The sequence below is a fragment of the Erythrolamprus reginae genome, chromosome 11 (assembly GCF_031021105.1).
Source record: "Erythrolamprus reginae isolate rEryReg1 chromosome 11, rEryReg1.hap1, whole genome shotgun sequence".
Classification (NCBI taxonomy): Eukaryota; Metazoa; Chordata; class Lepidosauria; order Squamata; family Dipsadidae; genus Erythrolamprus; species Erythrolamprus reginae.
This window is the reverse complement of record NC_091960.1, coordinates 36,860,334-36,879,804: the sequence shown is the minus strand read 5'-3', so window position 1 is coordinate 36,879,804 and position 19,471 is coordinate 36,860,334. Positions and strand designations below refer to the sequence as shown.

The 19,471-nt window shown below is 42.3% G+C and overlaps 2 protein-coding genes across 2 annotated transcripts; one reads left to right on the top strand and one right to left on the bottom strand.

Moving 5' to 3' along the window:
- Positions 1-815: 815 nt before the first annotated feature.
- Positions 816-5,847, bottom strand: TMEM234 (transmembrane protein 234). The gene is made up of 5 exons (XM_070764651.1): positions 5,661-5,847; positions 3,506-3,657; positions 2,284-2,350; positions 1,707-1,799; positions 816-1,564 (listed from the first exon to the last, which is right to left on the bottom strand). Exons 1-5 carry the CDS (start codon positions 5,671-5,673, stop codon positions 1,488-1,490), a joined length of 402 nt encoding a protein of 133 aa, XP_070620752.1. The 5' UTR covers positions 5,674-5,847; the 3' UTR covers positions 816-1,487.
- EIF3I (eukaryotic translation initiation factor 3 subunit I) lies at positions 5,648-18,987 on the top strand. Its single transcript, XM_070764649.1, has 11 exons — positions 5,648-5,956; positions 7,521-7,613; positions 8,259-8,346; positions 8,967-9,032; positions 11,431-11,580; positions 11,679-11,806; positions 13,999-14,109; positions 15,508-15,597; positions 17,952-18,025; positions 18,482-18,574; positions 18,666-18,987. Exons 1-11 carry the CDS (start codon positions 5,672-5,674, stop codon positions 18,745-18,747), a joined length of 1,260 nt encoding a protein of 419 aa, XP_070620750.1. The 5' UTR covers positions 5,648-5,671; the 3' UTR covers positions 18,748-18,987.
- Positions 18,988-19,471: the final 484 nt, after the last annotated feature.

Sequence of the window (19,471 nt, the reverse complement as noted above, 5' to 3'; positions counted from 1 at the left end):
ACACATCACCTTTCCCCTTTAGCAGCCCAGCTCTGCTTTTGCCCCAATTGAAGCGCCTAAATTCTCTTCAAATTTCTATATCTCAAGACCTAAAATGGTCATCTACCATCAAAAACGTCATCAAAAAAGCACAACAAAGAAGGTTCTTTCTGCGCCAGCTCAGGAAGCTCAAACTGCCCAAGGAGCTGCTGATCCAGTTCTACGGAGGAATCACTGAGTCTGTCATCTGCACCTCTGTAACTGTCTGGTTTGGTGCTGCAACCCAACAAGACCTACAGACTTCAGAGGAGAATCAGAACTGCTGAGAAAACAATGGCTGCCAACCTGCCTTCCATTGAGGACCTGTAGACTGCACAAGTCAAAAAGTGGACGAGGAAAATATTTACTACCCCCTCGCACCCTGGACACAAACTGTTTCAACTCCTACCCTCAAAACGTCGCTACACAGCACTGCACACCAAGACAACTAGACACAAGAACAGTTTTTTCCAAAATGCCACCACTCTACTAAACAAATAACTCCCTCATCATTGTCAAACTATTTACTAAGTCTGCATGTCTATTTCTACTAGTTCTTGCCAAAAAGCTAAAATATGTCATTATCCTTTAGGATCCTTCTTAACATTAAATATGGGAAATTCCACATTGATTGGCCACAGAAGCCACTCAGGTGTTGGTGACAATAAGGCAGGCGATATGTGTGTCACCAATTTTGTAAGAGTTGCAATGGCTCTTGGAGCAGACTCGGTTTTGAAAGCTGGTACACTAGTTTGAGAATGGAATGGAATGGAGTAGAATAAGAAGAGACCTTGGAGGTCTATTTATTATTTTTATTTATTTGTCAAAACATGTACAAGATAGCAGGTATTGATATAAACATAAACAAAAGCAAAGTAGGTACAGGTAAAATTGGACAATAGGACAGTAAGACAGGGATGGTAGGCACAATGGTGCATTTATGCACTACCTCTTCTAGTCCAGTCCATGTAAGTCTACGTTTGTAGAGATTGGCAGACATCCAGGTCTTGATTGTCCCAAAAAGTGCTTTTTCAGAAGGCAACTGGACTTGTTTTATCTTCTGAAGACTTTTTGCTTCTCATTCAAGCATTTTCAGCTCTGACAGGATAGTGGGGAATGGAAGGATTTATATTCCTTGCAGATAGCAGGCCATTTGCATCCTTTTAAACAGAGGTCGGCAACCTTAAACACTCAAGAGCCTTTTAGACCTATTAAAGGATCGTGCTGCTTCCATTAAAGCAATCTCAGGTTCCCCAAAGTTTCTGGCTAACAGGAACATCAAGACAAGATCAAGGAACCTGGGTCTCTTTGGAATCCAAGTGCACGAAGGAACGATTGCCAGGATATGAAGAACCATGCTCTCTCACACATGGAGCCAGGGCTTGTTTACCCCGTGCTGCAACTCTTGACAGTGTCATCAGCAGTTGTGATCTTCTGAAGGATTTCCCCTCTTCTTCTTTGGAGACTTCTCATGGCTTTTTGTGCCCAGATGAAACTGTGCAGATGGCAATGCCCAAGACTACCAAGAACATTCCCAGGACAGCCCCTACCAAAGAGAAAAAGCAGGATATCAACCAAAGCTACAAGCTTTGTTCTTGGGAGAGAGGAACGTGGAATATTCAATTGAAGCCTGCTTATTTTGAGTAAATATAAAGCAACAAGGACAGAATTTGCCATTAGACACCTACTTGGGCCACCTATGTTTTCTCCAAGAACTTTCCCTGTTGCCATTGTGAAGACCACGGTCAAGGAATTACAAAGAGGCACAGCCAAGGTTAGGTCTGAAATAGAAAGTGGAACATTTAGTACAGAATCATCTGATCAAAACAAATAAAAACTATTGAGGAAATAACCCTAATCAAATGGAAACTTCATCTGAAGGTTGTGTTTGGCTGGTGAATGGCTGGTAAATAATTCTTGTAGGGAATCCTTCCTCCCATGTTAGCTAAATCTCCATATTCAGCGTTTTTCACATAGGACAATAGTGACAAGATGGCAGGTGCTTCCAAAACCTCTAGATAGTATCTGATCATGTGATTAAAACCCTACTCCTTTTGAATGTGTATCAGAATTCTTGGTCTTTTTTTTCAATAAAAGTAATCCTGCTCTGAAATCTGTTAAGAACTGAGTTATTCCCATTTTGGTGATACAGTCACAGAAATGTCTTTCTGCAGTAGGTATTCGAGTAATCCCCCACACTGATGCGAGCCTCCTCCTCCCCCCCCCCCCAAAATTGACACTAGCAATACTTAATTAAGGACCAACCTGTGGATGCTAATGCGAGATAATAGACGAATGAGCCACACTGGTTTACAATAAATGGCAACATGTACTGCAAGAGGGAAAAAAAGTAGTTAAATATAGACCTTCAAGATTACTTAATTTAAATCAATTTGTGATCACCAGGGACAATACAATCCCTGTTGTTCCAGTTATTATAATGCATCATATATTTTCAAATTAGTTTGTTTGTTTGTTTGTTTCTTTCTTTCTTTCTTTATTGATTGATTGATTGATTGGATTTATATGCCACCCCTCTCCGAAAACTGGGGCGGCTAACAGCAATCATAAAAATAATCCAATACTAAAAGCGAATTAAAACCCCTTAATATACAAAACCAAACATACATACAAACATACCATGCATACAATTGTAAAGGCCTAGGGGAAGAAGAAATCTTAATTCCCCCATGCCTGGTGGCAGAGGTGGGTTTTAAGTAGCTTACGAAAGGCAAGGAGGGTGGGGGCAAACAATTTTAAAACATCATTGCTGACTAATGGCTTTCTGAACAGTCTTGTCTGAGAAGACTGTTATTTTTTCAAATATTCTGAATTAAAGAGGAAAAAAAATTAGACAAGGAGTTACTTCTCCATTGGGAAAGCTACTAAATGCTGTAATAAAAGAAGCAAATTAAAGCTGCCAAGTTTGGGAAACCCTCTTCTTTAGTGCAGAATAGACCTATGCTGCGTGTCCCACTGTTTTGAGATAAGGCCACTCACAGAGCCCACCTCTTGTTACTCAGTACCCCTACCATTACCTGAAGCCCCTTTGTAACAGGAACCTGAATGACCTGTGTCCGGGGCCCACTACATGTCATCTTTACATCTGCAGACATTTATTTTCATGCTCATTAGTCCAGTGTTTCCCAACCTTGGCAACTTGAAGATATTTGGACTTCAACTCCCAGAATTCCCCAGCCAGCATTCTAGTTTTGGGAACATTCGCTGGCTGGGGAATTCTGGGAGTTGAAGTCCAGATATCTTCGAGTTGCCAAGTTTGGGAAACACTGCATTAGACCATCCCTCCTGCCTTTTTTTAAACAGTCTTTTACCATAATTAAAACATTAGATTGGAAGCTCTCTTTTAATACATGTGGACTTGAACTGGCTGTGGAATTCTCGAAATTGAAAGCCATAGATCTTAAAGTAGTTAAGATTAGAAAAAAAAACCCCAAGTGTGAAGAGTGCTGTGTAAAATGGCAAATACCTTGTAATTCAGGCAAAGGAACTTTATTTCCGCCAGCATCTGCTGAAGTCTGCTTTTTCTCTTTACCTGCTCCAGACCCACAGTTCCTCTTTTCAAAAATGGATTGGTTGTTCCCCAAAGAATTGCTACCAAAAACAAAGCTGCAACCTCACCTGCAAGATGACATCCCACGAGAAATTGTTTAATGAAGGGGTTATTAATCCATTACAACTGCATTTCTTGGTAAGAAAGACAGTAGCTAATCAATTAATAATCATCCTTCCCTTTCAATACAAATATATTAAAGTTTTACAGATTTTAAGCTGCATTAAGTAATTTGCATCTTGTTTAGCATTAAGTCCTAATACAGTTAGTCTTGAATTTACCAACGGTTATTTACTGACCTTCAAAGTTACAACAAAGTTACCTTGATGTTTTGTGACTTTGTTTATTTAATTACTACTTTTAAAAGGTTGTAAAATCATATTGGTGTCATAAGTGCCCCATTTTACAATTGTCACTACTTACAAGTATAGAGGAGACGCTCCGTTACAATTATCTGTCAAGGGCTACCTGCATATTAGTGAGCTTTGCTTTTACCTAATTCAAAGGGCAAGTGAAGGAGCAAACATTCTTGAACGAGATCCAGGGCTGCACTATTAAATTTTGCAAACTGGCACCACCCCCACCCCCCACAGAGATGGATGGAAAAGGATTTGCAGCATTTGCTTAATCCTACTTTCAACTGCCCTAATCCTAACCCATTCACCCACATCAGGGGTAGGCAAAGTTGGCTCTTCTATGACTTCAACTCCCAGAATTCCTGAGCTAGCATTACTCGACTCCGTAATATCATCCCCTAACCCCCAACATTTTTCCCTTAGATTATCTACGGTTGACCTCTCCAGATTCCTAAGAGGTCAGTAAGGGGTGTGCATAAGTGCACTAATGTGCCTTCCGACCAGTCCTATTGTCTCTCCTATATCTTCTCTTCTATATCTATCTCTTTTCTTCTATTCTTCAATTGATATATTTTTTATTACTATATTGTCTCCTCTTTTCTTCCTCTAATATTTTTTTTTACTTGAAGGTATCCTCTATTACCTACATTATGTATCACTGTGTATTGGACATAATAAATAAATAAAAATAAATTCCATAAGTCACAGAAGAGCCAACTCTGCCTACCCCTGACGCAGCTCAATAATCTAATTCAAATCAAAGGCAATCGATTACCAAAGCTCCGCAGCAGAACACTTGCTTTACCAAGGAGTTTTGCAAGGCCCGCATGTTGAACCTTTAGCCTGGCCACAAAAGGTCTGGATTGACTTGAGAGGATCCTAATGCCGAGATGGTCTCGGAGGACCCTCCCAACTCATCCGCGCTTCCTCCCCTCCCTCGTTGCGCCTCTTCCTTTGCCAACATGGAGGGACAGAGAGGAGGTCAGTGTCCCTCCCTTCTGCACGAATCCCAGCGGCCACTTAGGTCCCACAGAGTGGGCCTTCTCCAGGTCCCGTCAACTAGAGACAATGTCGTCTGGTGGGACCCAGGGGAAGAGCCTTCTCTGTGGCGGCCCCGACCCTCTGGAACCAGCTCCCCTCAGAGATCAGAATTGCCCCCACCCTCCTCGCCTTTCGTAAGCTCCTTAAAACCCACCTCTGTCGTCAGGCATGGGGGAATTGAGATATTCCTTCCCCCCAGGCCTATGCAATTTATGTATGGTATGTTTGTGGGTATGTTTGGTTTTTAATAAGGGTTTTTTAGTTATTTTAAATATTAGATTTCTCATATGGTTTTATTACTGTTGTTAGCCGCCCTGAGTCTGCGGAGAGGGGCGGCATACAAATCTAATAAATAAATAAATAAATTTCTAGAAGCCCCTTCCCATTCCCCCCAAACATTGGAGGCAATCCGGAGCTCTCTTGGGGGGGGGGGGGGGGAAGGAGGACAATATACAGTGTGATCAGGGTTTCTCCGGTGGGGGGGGATGGTGTAGCACATGGCATGAAGCTGAATTTACAACCCTCATCATCCCGAGCTAGAAGCACATTTACCATTATCCCTAAATTCCTCCGGCGAGGAGCAATCACCAACACCCTCCTTTTAAAGTAACTATTTCCCCTTCTTATTCTGCCCCCGCCGTCCATTTCTGAGGCACCGGAAGCGGCTCCCTCACCTAGCGACGCCATGGCGACTGGAGCACCGGCAAAGCATTTCTTCTTCCTGGAAAAGAGCCGTCAGCGGGGTTGCTCTAGCCCTACATCTCTATGGTTCGGCCTTACATTGACTTACTTATTTCGATTTCTAGGCCGCCCTTCTCCAAGGACTCATAGTCCAATAGGCTTCCCTTCTCTTGCCTTTGCAGGGCCACTTCCTTTCGGCCTGACCCGGAAGCGATGCTTTCGGGCTCGCCCCGGAAACGGTTCTTCGTGTTTTTCGCTCGTGCTGCCGGGCGTTGCTTCCGCAGCCATGGTGAGTCTCTGCGTCTCTTAACTCGATTAAGTAGTTACGGCCGATAATTAATTCAGACGTTGGGACGGGAGGTGAGCCCGCTAGCTCTCCTGGGCTCAGTTATTAGGAAAAGGTCTCACACCTCTGCGGGGAAGTTAGTCCGGTTGAACTCAACGGCGCCTCTTCCAGTATAAACCTAAACCAGGGGTAGGCAAACTTGGCTCTTCTGTGACATGTGGACTTCAACTCCCAGAATTCCTCAGCTAGCATGATTGGCTCAGGAATTCTGGGAGTTGAAGTCCAGATATCTTCAAGTTGCCAAGGTTGGGAAACACTGCCCTAAAAGAGGGAATGTTTCAATGCTGGGGTTATTTTTATAAGCATTGTTCCCATGCTTCGATTCAGAGGAGCTTGCAGTAAAATAAAATTAAACAAAGCTGCCTCAATAAAACCAGCGCATAACAATAGAAACCAGAATTAGCAAGGTTCTCTGCTTAGGAAACCAGTATAACCACAGCCTAAAAGAGTATTCCTGGATTTGTTTTGCATCCCAATGAATAGTAGCTCAAAGAAATAACAAAAATAATGAACCTAAATGTTCTACTAGGAGCATCCTACACATCATTCCTATTACTGGGGAAAGAATGAAGGGAAGACTCAAATGACACATCCTAGATCTGAATGGATGAAATATTCTCCTTGAATACTTGTTCTGTACAAGCATTGAATGTGCACAACAGCAGGTGAAATGGATTGTCAATCTGTGTTGCTTCCTAAGTGGAAGGTTTGATTTCACCCAAGTTTAATTTACTTGGAGTTATATTGTATTGTTTAAATGTTCGCTTTATTTTTTTGAGCAGTGTAGAAAGTCATTATACTGAAGTTGTAATTCTGGGCCTATTTACTCGGAAATAAATCCTATTAAGTTCACAGTAAATGTATGGTCAGTTCAATTTCTCAGTTGTTAAACCTCTTAGGGTTTCTTTTCTTTTAAACTTGGATGATCTCATATTTTCTCACCTGCCCCAGCACCTATCTACACATCTTCATGCTTTGAATAAATACGTTTAAGATATTACAGTACATCTTTAGAGTGGCAAGGTGGCCTGGAGGCAGATATTTCTCTCTCTGGGCACAAAGAGAAAATTCCTGCTGCAGATGCCGTGTAGGCGGCTAACAAATGCTCAGCTTCATTCAGTCACCCAACTTCACCCCAAGTCAGGTGACTGCAAGAGATGCAAGGGACTATAGGATTGTTAAAAGGAACAAAAAACTGAGTACTGTACATCTTTAAATTGAGCCATCTTTTCATTTTATTTCTTTATTAATAATAATTGTTTATTTATAATGTCCTTTTAACAAAGGGCATTTCATTATGTTCTTATGGAAGAAATGTAATTGTTACCTTTTTCACCCCTTAAAACTAACATCTGGATTTTAATTCTGTTGCCCAGCATGTTATTATTTTATCCATCTTTTCACATCTGAATAGCAGCTGCAGCATTATAAATGACAAGGATATTTTCTAACATTGTCATTAGCAAGTAAGCAATGTTAACATCTTTTCTTTAAATCCTCTTTACAGAAACCTATTTTATTGCAAGGCCATGAGAGGTCAATTACTCAGATCAAGTACAATCGGGAAGGAGATTTGCTTTTTACAGTAGCAAAGGATCCGGTATGTTATCATTAAATGGTTATCTTTGTGTGTTTTTTCAGTTAGCCTAGTAGAGTATTTTTTCCTACTATCCTAATAGATAGGAGAGAAAAATGGAAGGAAAAAAACAGACACATTTTACTTCAAAATCAGTTGTATCCTATATGCCAAGAATGGACCTGTATCTTTTGTGTTTCGTGAAACTTGGGCACACTGATTTTTAAATCTTTCCCACCCTAAACAAAAAAGTGCATATGATGCATCAGACATATCATTGTCTTTGAAAGAAAATTTTTAAAAATCTGTGGTGGAGGAATACAGCTGATTGTAGGGTGAGTGTGTCAGCCACAATTAAAGGTTTTGTTTTGTTTTATTTCAGTAAATATTGGTCATCACAGCTTATTAAAATATAGTCGGAATGGCATTAATATCCAAGAGTTCAGAGTTTGTGAAACCTGTTGTCAATGGATTTTATTTTAATGATTGTCCTTCATTCATCGTTAATATCTTACTACTTTCTTAATTTTACTCTATATTATATAATCAGTTCCAAGTCAATTTATCTTGTCTGTAAGTTATTTACTAATAGAAGTGTTTAATCAGGAACTTGTTATGTACCAGTTTTAATATGGTTTTATTAAATTTACCTTATTTTTCATTTGCCAGATAGTTAATGTTTGGTACTCTGTCAACGGTGAGAGACTTGGCACATATACTGGCCACACTGGTGCAGTCTGGTGTGTGGACGCTGATTGTATCCTTTGGTTTTAGTGTACAAAATCATTTTTTCTTTCAAAGTTGCCTGAAAATAGCTCATGTATATATTGGAGCTGATCCTCCTGCCTGTCTCTCTCCCTCTTCCTCATCCCCCCCCTCTCTCTCCCCCCCCCCCCTCTCTCTCTCGCACACACACACATACACACAACAACAAGTCATGAATCTTTGTGTCATCATTTTCAGAGATATTTTCTTACCGGATTCTTTAATGCCTGGGAAGTAACCCATATTGAACTGTATAGCACAGTCAAATGACAGTAGTTGATCACAGGAATAGTTTTATTTCATTTTGCATTCTGAAATAAATTGCATTATCATAATGTTTATGTCATAATACAATTAGCCAAAGGTCAATTTCACAGCAATTGTGGGTTTCGGCTTTTGGAAGCATTCCGTAAGTTAATCCATCTGAGTTTCCTTGGTTGAAAACGTTCTGCTCTACACTACACTGTTTTTCCCAGTTAAAAGTTACAAGGTTTTAGTAGTGTGCATATTTAATTCCCAGGGTTTGTATTTTGAAACCCTGCAGTAGTTCATTTCTGTTTCCTGTTACTCCTCGTTATATATTTTGTGTGGCTCCTTGACTGATCTTTTCAGGGGACACAAAACATGTCTTGACTGGCTCAGCAGACAACAGTTGTCGGCTCTGGGATTGTGAAACAGGTAACTGTCAATGTATGAAGAGTAGGAAGAATGTTATTTTTTTTAAGTGTTTCATTACTTTTATAAATCTTGTGAATGGGTTGTTTTCTGGGTTTCATACATATCAATACAAATAATGATAAGAATATTAATTACATATTCATATTAATTCTTTTTCATTTCTAATTTTAACACATAATGTGTGCTATCATCTTTCAATTCTAACCCTTCTCACAATGGTTGCTAAACAAATTATTATAAATTGAGAATTATTTGTATTGTTATTGCACTTTTCCTTCCTTATCTGCTGTGGTAGTTTTTCCAACTATCAGCTATTGTTTTTCTCTGCCATAAAAATATTAGAAGCACTATTTTCAAGTTTCAAGTTTAGTTCAAGTTTTATTGGATTTATATGCCGCCCCTCTCAGAAAACTCGGGGCGGCTAACAGCAATCATAAACAGTATACAATAATAATCCAATAGTAAAAGCGAATTAAAAACCCCTTAATATACAAAACCAAACATACATACAAACATACCATGCATACCATTGTAATGGCCTAGGGGAAGAAGAAATCTTAATTCCCCCATGCCTGGCGGCAGAGGTGGGTTTTAAGTAGCTTACGAAAGGCAAGGAGGGTGGGGGCAATTCTAATCTCTGGGGGGAGTTGGTTCCAGAGGGCCGGGGCCGCCACAGAGAAGGCTCTTCCCCTGGGTCCCGCCAAACAACATTGTTTAGTTGACGGGACCCAGAGAAGACCCAACCTAACTGGCCACTGGGATTCGTAGGGCAGAAGGCGGTCCCCTATTTTCTTTTCCAATTAAAGCTGTGAGCTATTGAGACCCATACCCTCAGGTTTTAGATGTCTTTCTGAAACCTCTCAGGAATAGGATTAGAAATAAGAACGGGAGATCTATTTGAAGGCCTCCTTCTGTAAAGTCTGTTGGTAAATCTAAATGCACCTGGAGTGAAGAATTGTCTGATGATGAGGAATATTGCTTTAAAGGCATGTGGTCTCCATGGATTCGCACTTTTCTAATTCCAAGCGACCTCAGTAGCAGGAATGGAGAATCTCATTTCAATCCGATTTCAGAATTAAAATTCATTTCAAGGAATTTCACAATCTTGAACCATAAATGAAGTTAACAAGGCAGGTTTGCAGAACATGCTCAGTCCTTAAAAAGCAACCCTGTTAATATTTTGGAAGTTGTTTGCAGCTGGCTGAAACGTAGACATGAGAGAGTTATTGTTAATGGCGAGTATTCGGAGCAGAGACAGGTTACAAGCGGTGTGCCACAAGGGTCTGTTCTGGGTCCTATTCTTTTTAATATGCTTGTGAGTGACATAGGGGAAGGTTTGGTAGGGAAGGTTTGCCTATTTGCCGATGACTCTAAAGTGTGCAATAGGGTTGATATTCCTGGAGGGGTCTGTAATATGGTAAATGATTTAGCTTTATTAGATAAATGGTCAAAGCAATGGAAACTGCAGTTTGATGTTTCCAAATGTAAAATAATGCACTTGCGGAAAAGGAATCCTCAATCTGAGTATTGCATTGGCAGTTCTGTGTTAGCAAAAACTTCAGAAGAGAAGGATTTAGGGGTAGTGATTTCTGACACTCTCAAAATGGGTGAACAGTGCAGTCAGGCGGTAGGGAAAGCAAGTAGAATGCTTGGCTGCATAGCTAGAGGTATAACAAGCAGGAAGAGGGAGATTGTGATCCCCTTATATAGAGCGCTGGTGAGACCCCGTTTGGAAGACTGTGTTCAGTTCTGGAGACCTCACCTACAAAAAGAAATTGACAAAATTGAAGGGGTCCAAAGACAGGCTACAAGAATGGTGGAAGGTCTTAAGCATAAAACGTATCAGGAAAGACTTCATGAACTCAATCTGTATAGTCTGGAGGACAGAAGGAAAAGGGGGGACAGGATCGAAACATCTAAATATATTAAAGGGTTAAATAAGGTCCAGGAGGGAAGTATTTTTAATAGGAAAGTGAACACAAGAACAAGGGGGCACAATCTGAAGTTAGTTGGGGGAAAGATTAGAAGCAACGTGAGAAAATATTATTTTACTGAAAGAGTAGTAGATCCTTGGAACAAACTTCCAGCAGACGTGGTAGATAAATCCACAGTAACTGAATTTAAACATGCCTGGGATAAACATATATCCATCCTAAGATAAAAATACAGGAAATAGTATAAGGGCAGACTAGATGGAACATGAGGTCTTTTTCTGCCGTCAGTCTTCTATGTTTCTATGTTGTGTGCACGCATCTCCTATGTCTGAAGCTGACTAGGATACGTCGGTTGTATGTAGACCTGAAGCTTGAGACATCCTTGGAGGGGATATTTCTTGAGTTTGAGGGAGCAGTGGGTCTCTCAAGTTGTACTTACTGCTTGTGTTTCATCCCCTCTTTAGGAAAGCAACTTGCTTTAGTCAAGACCAACTCAGCTGTCAGGACTTGTGGTTTTGACTTTGGAGGGAATATCATCATGTTTTCCACAGATAAGCAAATGGGCTACCAATGTTTTGTGAGCTTCTTCGACCTTCGAGACTCCAGCCAGCTTGGTAAGACCTTCAGGTGTAGTAGGTTAAATCAGGGTGGGGGAATTGTCCTTCCTCAGAGTTGGTGTTAAAGATTATTTTTTCCTCCCTTTTATCTTTAGAGGACAATGAACCTTACATGAAGATCCCCTGCAGCGAGTCCAAAATTACCAGTGCTGTTTGGGGTCCCCTTGGGGAGTTCATCATCGTTGGGCATGAGAATGGGGAGTTGAACCAGTTCAGTTCAAAGGTTGGTATGGATTCATATGATTGATCGATCGATTGATTGATTGGATTTGTATGCCACCCCTCTCCGTAGACTCGGGGTGGCTAACAACAATGATAAAAACAGCATGTGACAATCCAATTAGTAAAACAACTAAAAACCCCTATTATAAAACCAAACATACACACAAACATACCATGCATAACTTGTAATGGCCTAGGGGGAAGAGCTATCTCAACTCCCCCATGCCTGGCGGCATAAGTGAGTCTTGAGTAGTTTACAAAAGACAGGGAGGGTGGGGGGAAGTTCTAATCTCCGGGGGGAGTTGGTTCCAGAGGGCCGGGGCCACCACAGAGAAGGCTCTTCCCCTGGGGCCCGCCAAACGACATTGTTTAGTCGACGGGACCCGGAGAAGGCCGACTCTGTGGGACCTTATCGGTCGCTGGGATTCGTGCGGTAGCAGGCGGTTCCAGAGGTAATCTGGTCCAATGCCATGTGGTATTTGTGTCCCATCAAGAAGGAAACCTAACATCAAATAGAAAAAAGTGAGGCTACACTAGAGTCACCCTACCCCAAATGTAGAGAAGGCAGGTACATTTTTAAAGGCTTCTGAAACATCAACAGGGCCATAGCCAAGTGACTCTTTGTAGAATATCATTCCAGAAGGCAGCCACCACAATAGAGAAATCATGCTCTTTGGGTAACAGTAGATTGATCTAAGTTCATCAACTCTATCCAATCTTCAGAGACAGAAACTATAGCACAATGATGAACATTTTTTTCCTTGGGAGTCAATATGCTTTGAGGGGGGTTTCCCCATGCGTTCACACACTCCACTGCTGGCCAGAAGGTCACAAGAGGAGGAGGAGGAGGTGGGTCCAGCTTTCCAAAAATATCCCAAAAAGAAATAAAAGGGGCGTGGCCAGCCAGTGTTGGGACAGGGACCACAGCAGAAAGCCCAAAGAGCTCTTCTCTGGACTGCGGGTTGCCAACGCCTGGTATGTATCTCCAAACTCCCTTACAACTTTGTTATTTTATTAAGTGTAACTTGATTTGCCTTTTGTTGCCTTAAGCAAGATGGCAGTCTCTCACCTGAGTCTTCTGTATTCTTCAAAAAGAGGATGATAAGGCTGCCATATTTTTTTTTGTTCGATACCTTACATCAGAGGTCTTCAAACTTGGCAAGTTTAAGACTTGTGGACTTCAACTCCCAGAGTTCTCCAGCCTGGAGAATTCTGGGAGTTGAGGTCCACAAGTCTTAAACTTGCCAAGTTTGAAGACCTCTGCCTTACCATATATTTATCCAGAGTGGGATTCAACGACTGAACCAAGAATTCTCAGTGGACGCCTTGCTTTATTATTGCCCTGCTTAATTTAGCACATTTGATGTGACCTCAGGCCATCCCTTTTGGTGGTCCTTGCTGTCTGATAGTTATTATAAGGACTGAAATATTATTATTATTATTATTATTATTATTATTATTATTATTATTATTATTATTATTATTATTATTATTTACTGGATTTGTATGCCACCCCTCTCCGCATACTCGGGGCGGCTGACAACAGTGGTAAAACAACATGAACAATCCAATTAATAAAAACAACTAAAAAACCCTTATTATTAAAAAAAAACAAAACAAAACATACACACAAACATACCATGCATAACTTGTAGTAGCCTAGGGGGAAAGGATAACTTAACTCCCCCATGCCTGGTGACATTGGTGGGCTTTCAAGAGTTTAAGGAAGGCAAGGATGGCGGGGGCAATTCTAATCTCTGGGGGGAGTTGGTTCCAGAGGGCCGGGGCCGCCACAGAGAAGGCTCTTCCCCTGGGCCCCGCCAAACGACATTGTTTGGTCGACGGGACCCGGAGAAGGCCAACTCTGTGGGACCTTATCAGCCGCTGGGATCTACTACTTATTGATTACTCTATATGTAACATCATGATTGTATCATTCATTTATTCATATTTATTTTATATCCCACCTTTATAAATAACTCGATTTCTAATATTCCTTCCTCCTATTTCTCCCACAACAACCACCTTGTGAGATGGTTGGGCTGAGAGAGAGAGAGAAAGAGGGAGACTGGCTCAAAGTTACCCAACAGGTTTTCATGGCTAAGCTGGGACTAGGACTCGCAAGCTCTAGCCTGCTATTCTAACAACTAGGCTAAGCAAATGTAAAGAAGCAATATCTTTCTTCTCTTCTAGTCAGGAGAGGTCCTCATGAACGTCAAAGAACATACGAAGCAGATCAATGACATCCAGACTTCCAGAGATATGACAATGTTTGTCACTGCCTCCAAGGATAACACTGCCAAGGTGAGTCACTGCTTGCTGCAAAGGACGGTGTCCTATGATTGACCTGCATTTTTCAATTCAACCCTGCTTAGACGAGCTAGCTCTTCCTATTACTTTTGCAAAGGTTTTGAGATAATAAAATTTTGGCTCTGACCTCAGATCATTATTTCCATCTTTGGTTGTAATTTTCATTCATATCTGACCTTCCTTTATTGATGCCTAAACTGAGCAACTTGGAGCTTGAGAGGGAAAGAGAGGTAGCAGGGCCATAAAAACTGCCCCCCCCCCCCTAAAAAATTCCCCCTTTCATGACTCGAATTCTTGGGGCAAATTAAGGATGGGCCTCTTGGTTGGAGACAATTCCTTAATAAACTTTCCCTAAAACATTCATTGTCATACTGTATAAATTGGTGGTGAAACCCCACTTGGAGTACTGTGTACAGTTCTGGTCACCTCACCTCAAGGAAGATGTAATGGAACTGGAAAAGGTGCAAAAAAGGGCCACAAGAATGATCAAGGAAATGGAGCCCCTCCCTTATGAAACCAGGTTGCAACACCCTGGTCTCTTCAGCCTTGAAAGATGGTGTTTAAGGGGTGACTTGATCGAAGTGTATAAAATCATGTATGGGATAGAAAAGGTGGATAGAGAAAAAATCTTTTCTCTATCACACAATACTAGGACGAGAGGCCCCTCCCTAAAGTTCTTAGGTAAGAAAGTGAGGACAAATAAAGGGAAATATTTCTTCACCCAGAGGGTCCTTGGTTGATGGGATTCCCTTCCAGAAGAGGTCGTGACAGCTGTCAGCCTGGAGAGCTTCAAGGCAGGATGAGACAGATTCATGGATTCCAAGTGTATCATGGGTGGTTATTGAAACGGATGTCCAAGTGCCGCCTCTATGTTGGTTGAGGCAGGCAGGATTCCCTTGAGTCCCATTTGTTGAGGGTCAAGGGAAAGGGAGGGTCTTGGCTTCTCTTTCTGCTCAAGATCCCCATGGACAATTGGTGGGCCACTGTGGGACACATAATGCTGGACTCGATGGGCTTTGGCCTGATTCAACAGGGCTCTTCTTAGGTTCTTATGTTCTTATACTGGCATTTTCTTTAATGTTCTTACTCTGACATCTTTCTTGAAAATCATAAATGTAGGCATCAGCACACAAATTAATAGCCGTGGGAACCTTTTTCAACTCTCAGCAGAACTCAGGAAGACTTTGGTTTCAGTTTTTGTTTTCCTGGGCTTATTCTAGTTGCCCCGTTCAGCTTCCAACCAGTGTTTTGTTGGGACAACTGTTGCTCATAAGACTGGGAAGTGGCTGTGCTCTGCTGCCTGGGACCGATGCTCTAATTGGCATTTTCAGATGATACTGGGGAAATTTAGTGCCTCCCCCAAAAGCCCTGACAGATCTATTTCTCTTGCAGCTCTTCGATTCCACAAATCTTGACCACCTCAAGACATTCCGAACAGAACGGCCGGTGAACTCCGCAGCGCTTTCGCCCATCTTTGATCATGTATGTTGGTGGGCAATGAGTTGTGGCTTTCCCCCCTTATATTTCCTTTGGTGAGATCATCTTCTTAGGGCAAGAATTGTATGGCTGTTGCGTGGTTTGTATGGGTCCTTCACAAAGGTACGTTTGTCTGAGTTCTGTCTGGGTCCCCGCAGACACCAACACCAACCAAAAAGAGTATTCAGACACACTGGTAAAAAGCAAAGGCAGTTGATATAATTCAAAGCAAACACAGGTAACAAAAACTGTTCTTACAGACAGGAACACTATGAAGCTTCACAGAGGTTTCACGAAGGCCAGGCAATAAAACAGGATTCTTGCTGGCAAAAACAACGCTGGAGATAATAAAACCCACGCCTCCCCCAAGTCTTCCAGACTTCTAGGCCACAAGCCAAGATCAGAGATGCCAAGAATCGAAGCAAGGTCACAGGACTCCTAGTTGATAACTCTCCACAAGACTGTAAGGGTGGGCCTGCCTTTTCAACCCTGCTGAGGAGAACCACACCCAAACCCAGCTGTTGCCAATTCAGGGATGGAAATACCTTTCTAATTGGCCCCGTCTTTGAGCTGCACGTCGCTGCCTCATGTCTATTATAGCCTGTGCGTCTTCATCCAATGAATCCAGGCTACTAGCTGGGGAGAGTCCCCCCTCGGGGGGTCCCAGGCTGCTCTCCCTCCTCCTCCTCCTGACGTTCCTCTCCCCCGTCTGCCTGGTCCTCCCCCTCCTGGTCACTGTCCTCCTCCTCTGGGCATGGATCCGGCAGAGCTCCAGCCGGTCCCTGAGGAGCCTCAGGCTGAATCACAACAGTCTGTGAGAGGGAAGTGTCTCTGTGTTTGCCTTTGGATGGTTTCCATCTTGAAAATAATTTTTATTTACAAATATACATTAAAACAATAACAACTGACAATACATTTACATCTAAACAATGTACAGAACACACACGAAACTTAAAAAGACGAATCTATTTTGTCACCCTTCCCCTCCTACGGGTTGGCTCTATTGACAGCCAACATTTGGTTCTTAGCGGTATCGAGACCAGTGATTTAATTAGTAACCTATATTTAATGTTTTGTATTGTATATTAATGCATATAAATTCTTTTTATACAGTTAATAATAAAACATACCTAACTCGCTTTCTAATGAATAGACAGGGAAAAAAATGTTATATTGATTCTTGGTGTTTTTGCCTTTTTCACATTCCTTTATCACGCAGCACTACTAGTAATTGTTCTTTTATTCAACCATGTATAGAAGTCTTTCCAAATCTGATTGTATTTTGAGTTGTCTTGTTCTTTTAGCTCCAGTGTAAGCTTGTCTGCTTCTGCACAATCTAGCATTTTTTGTAATTAAATTCCGTTCATTCGGCATTGCTTCATCTTTCCAGAATTGGGCTACAGTTATTCTTGTTGATGTTATTAAGTGTAGTATCAAATAGTACTTTTCCTTCTTGATTTCCATCTTGGTTGCTTCTTGGATCTGCTTGATTGCTGTACAGGAAATGGGAAAGCATAGAGAGATCAACTGACTGGGCTCTCTACTCGGCAAATGAGCAAAGTTTCCTTAGTGAGTGTTGTGGTTCAGCCTGAGGCTGCTCAGGGACCGGCTGTGTCTCTGCTGGCTCCATGCCCGGAGGAGGATGACAGCGAAGAGGAGGGGGCTGAACAGTCGGACGGGGGAGAGGAGAGTCAGGAATGGGACAAAGGAGAACAGCATGAGAGCCCTGGGAGGGGGGGGGGCTCCCCAGCCAGTAGCTTGGAGTCATTAGGTGATGAAGCACAAGCCATCATTGACATGCGACAGAAACGTTCATATCAAAGAAAGGAGCAATTAAAGAAGTATTATCAGCACTGAATTAGGAACAGCTGGGCTTGGGTGTGGTCCTCCTTAGCAGGGTTTAAAAGGCAGGCAAGCCCTTGAAGCCATGTGGAGTGTTATCAATTGGAGTTACGGTGTCCTGTTTTGTTCTCAACGTCTCTGTTCCTGGCTTGTGGCCCAGCAGTTTGGAAGACCCGTGGGGGGTGTAGGTCTGCTATCTACAGCCTCGTCTTGGCAGCAAGAATCCTGTATTGCTGCATGGACTTTTGCCTTTGTGGATATATCTGAAGATACAGCGTTTTCCTGTTTGTAAGGACATTTTCTGTTACCTGTGTTTTTCTTGAATTTTATAAAACTGCCTTTGCCTTTTACCGGTGTGTCTGGATTCTCTTTTTGGGTTGGTCTTGGCTTCCGGAATGACCCAGACAGAACAGTGAGGAGCAACCAAATTTTAAGCCATGGCTCTAAGCTGATCTCTCGGCATATCCTCTCCTAATCAAAGGGAATGTCAACTGGATCTTGTCCTTTTCTTCTGGCAGGTGGTGTTAGGTGGTGGGCAGGAAGCCATGGACGTGACAACCACCTCCACCAGAATTGGAAAGTTTGAGGCCAGGTGAGTTTGTGTTCTCCTCTGGTCTTGAGGGACGTGGCACCGATTTAGCCATCTCTATTGTGTTCCCGTGAAGCCCAACTCTGGTTTCAAAAGATGTAAGACATCACCTCACCTCTTCAGCAAGTTACGCTGAAGAGCTGCCCAGCGTTCTTTTCCAATTTATTTATTTATCTATTCAGTTTTTATGCCGCCCTTCTCCTTAGACTCAGGGCGGCTTACAACATGTTAGCAACAGCACTTTTTTTACAGAGCTAGGCTATTGCCCCCACAATCCGGGTCCTCATTTGACCCACCCCGGAAGGATGGCTGAGTCAACCTTGAGCTGGTGGTGAGATTTGAACCGCTGACCTCCAGATCTACAAGTCAGCTTCAGTGGCCTGCAGTACAGCACTCTACCTGCTGCGCCATCCCGGCTCTTATGATGTCTATCTCTTTGTATCTTACTTATGGTTCTAGATATTTCCACCTGGGCGTCGAGGAAGAGTTTGGAAGAGTCAAAGGTCATTTTGGGCCAATCAACAGCGTTGCTTTCCACCCTGATGGGAAGAGGTAAGAGCCGTAGATACTTCTGGCTCTTGAGTTTCACCAGGACTTGGGACCAGAAGCCCCAAGTATTTCACTCCTTGTTTTCTCCTTCTAGTTACAGCAGTGGCGGAGAGGATGGCTACGTCCGCATCCATTACTTTGACCCCCAGTACTTCGAATTTGAGTTTGAAGCTTGATCTGGCTACTTCCTGGTCCTCTGGTGCCTCTTTGGTCCTTGCAGTTCCAGCAGGATGGAAATCTTGCTCGTCCTGAGCGATGCTTAAGGGCAGGAATCAAACGGAAGCAAAGGACGACTTGCTGTGGCTGATGGTTCTCTCTTGGAGAATCTCTATACTTGTACACTCTTGGAACAGCTGCAGTTACCTTATTTATAATGTGAGACAGAGATAATAAATTCTTCCCTTATCAACATGAAATATGTATGAATTAATTAATTAGGTTCTATTTTTAAAATACTGTTTTCGTCATGTATGATTTTTTGGCTTTAGAATTCGTTGTTATCATTAGGGGTTTCTATATTGGTAGTTTCGTTAAGTAAAGCCCAGGTTATACACATTCCAGGATTTACAGTATACAGTGGTACCTCTACTTAAGAACACCTCTACTTAAGAACTTTTCTAGATAAGAACCGGGTGTTCAAGATTTTTTTTTTGCCTCTTCTTAAGAACCATTTTCTACTTAAGAACCCAAGCACGGAAAAATTTTCCAGGAAATTTGAGAGTTGCACAAAGGCCCGGCCAGTTTCCTGCCATTCCCCCTTCAATCCCGGCCATCTCGGACTTTTCTGGGCTGCCAGAGGAGCCTTTCGGTGGCACTTAAGGAGGCTTTGGCAGCCCAGAGCGAATGAAGCATTTTCCTTTCTCTGGGTGTTTGGAGAGAGAATAAACCTCTGCCAGCGCC

Coding starts and splice junctions, on each gene's coding strand:
- EIF3I (XM_070764649.1), top strand. CDS start 5,672: ATGGCGACTGGAGCACCGGCAAAGCATTTCTTCTTCCTGGAAAAGAGC. Junction 5,957..7,520: donor GCGTTGCTTCCGCAGCCATG/GTGAGTCTCTGC, acceptor TCCTCTTTACAG/AAACCTATTTTATTGCAAGG. Junction 7,614..8,258: donor TTACAGTAGCAAAGGATCCG/GTATGTTATCAT, acceptor TTCATTTGCCAG/ATAGTTAATGTTTGGTACTC.
- TMEM234 (XM_070764651.1), bottom strand. Junction 1,800..2,283: donor TCTCGCATTAGCATCCACAG/GTTGGTCCTTAA, acceptor TTTCTATTTCAG/ACCTAACCTTGGCTGTGCCT. Junction 1,565..1,706: donor AGAAAACATAGGTGGCCCAA/GTAGGTGTCTAA, acceptor TCTCTTTGGTAG/GGGCTGTCCTGGGAATGTTC.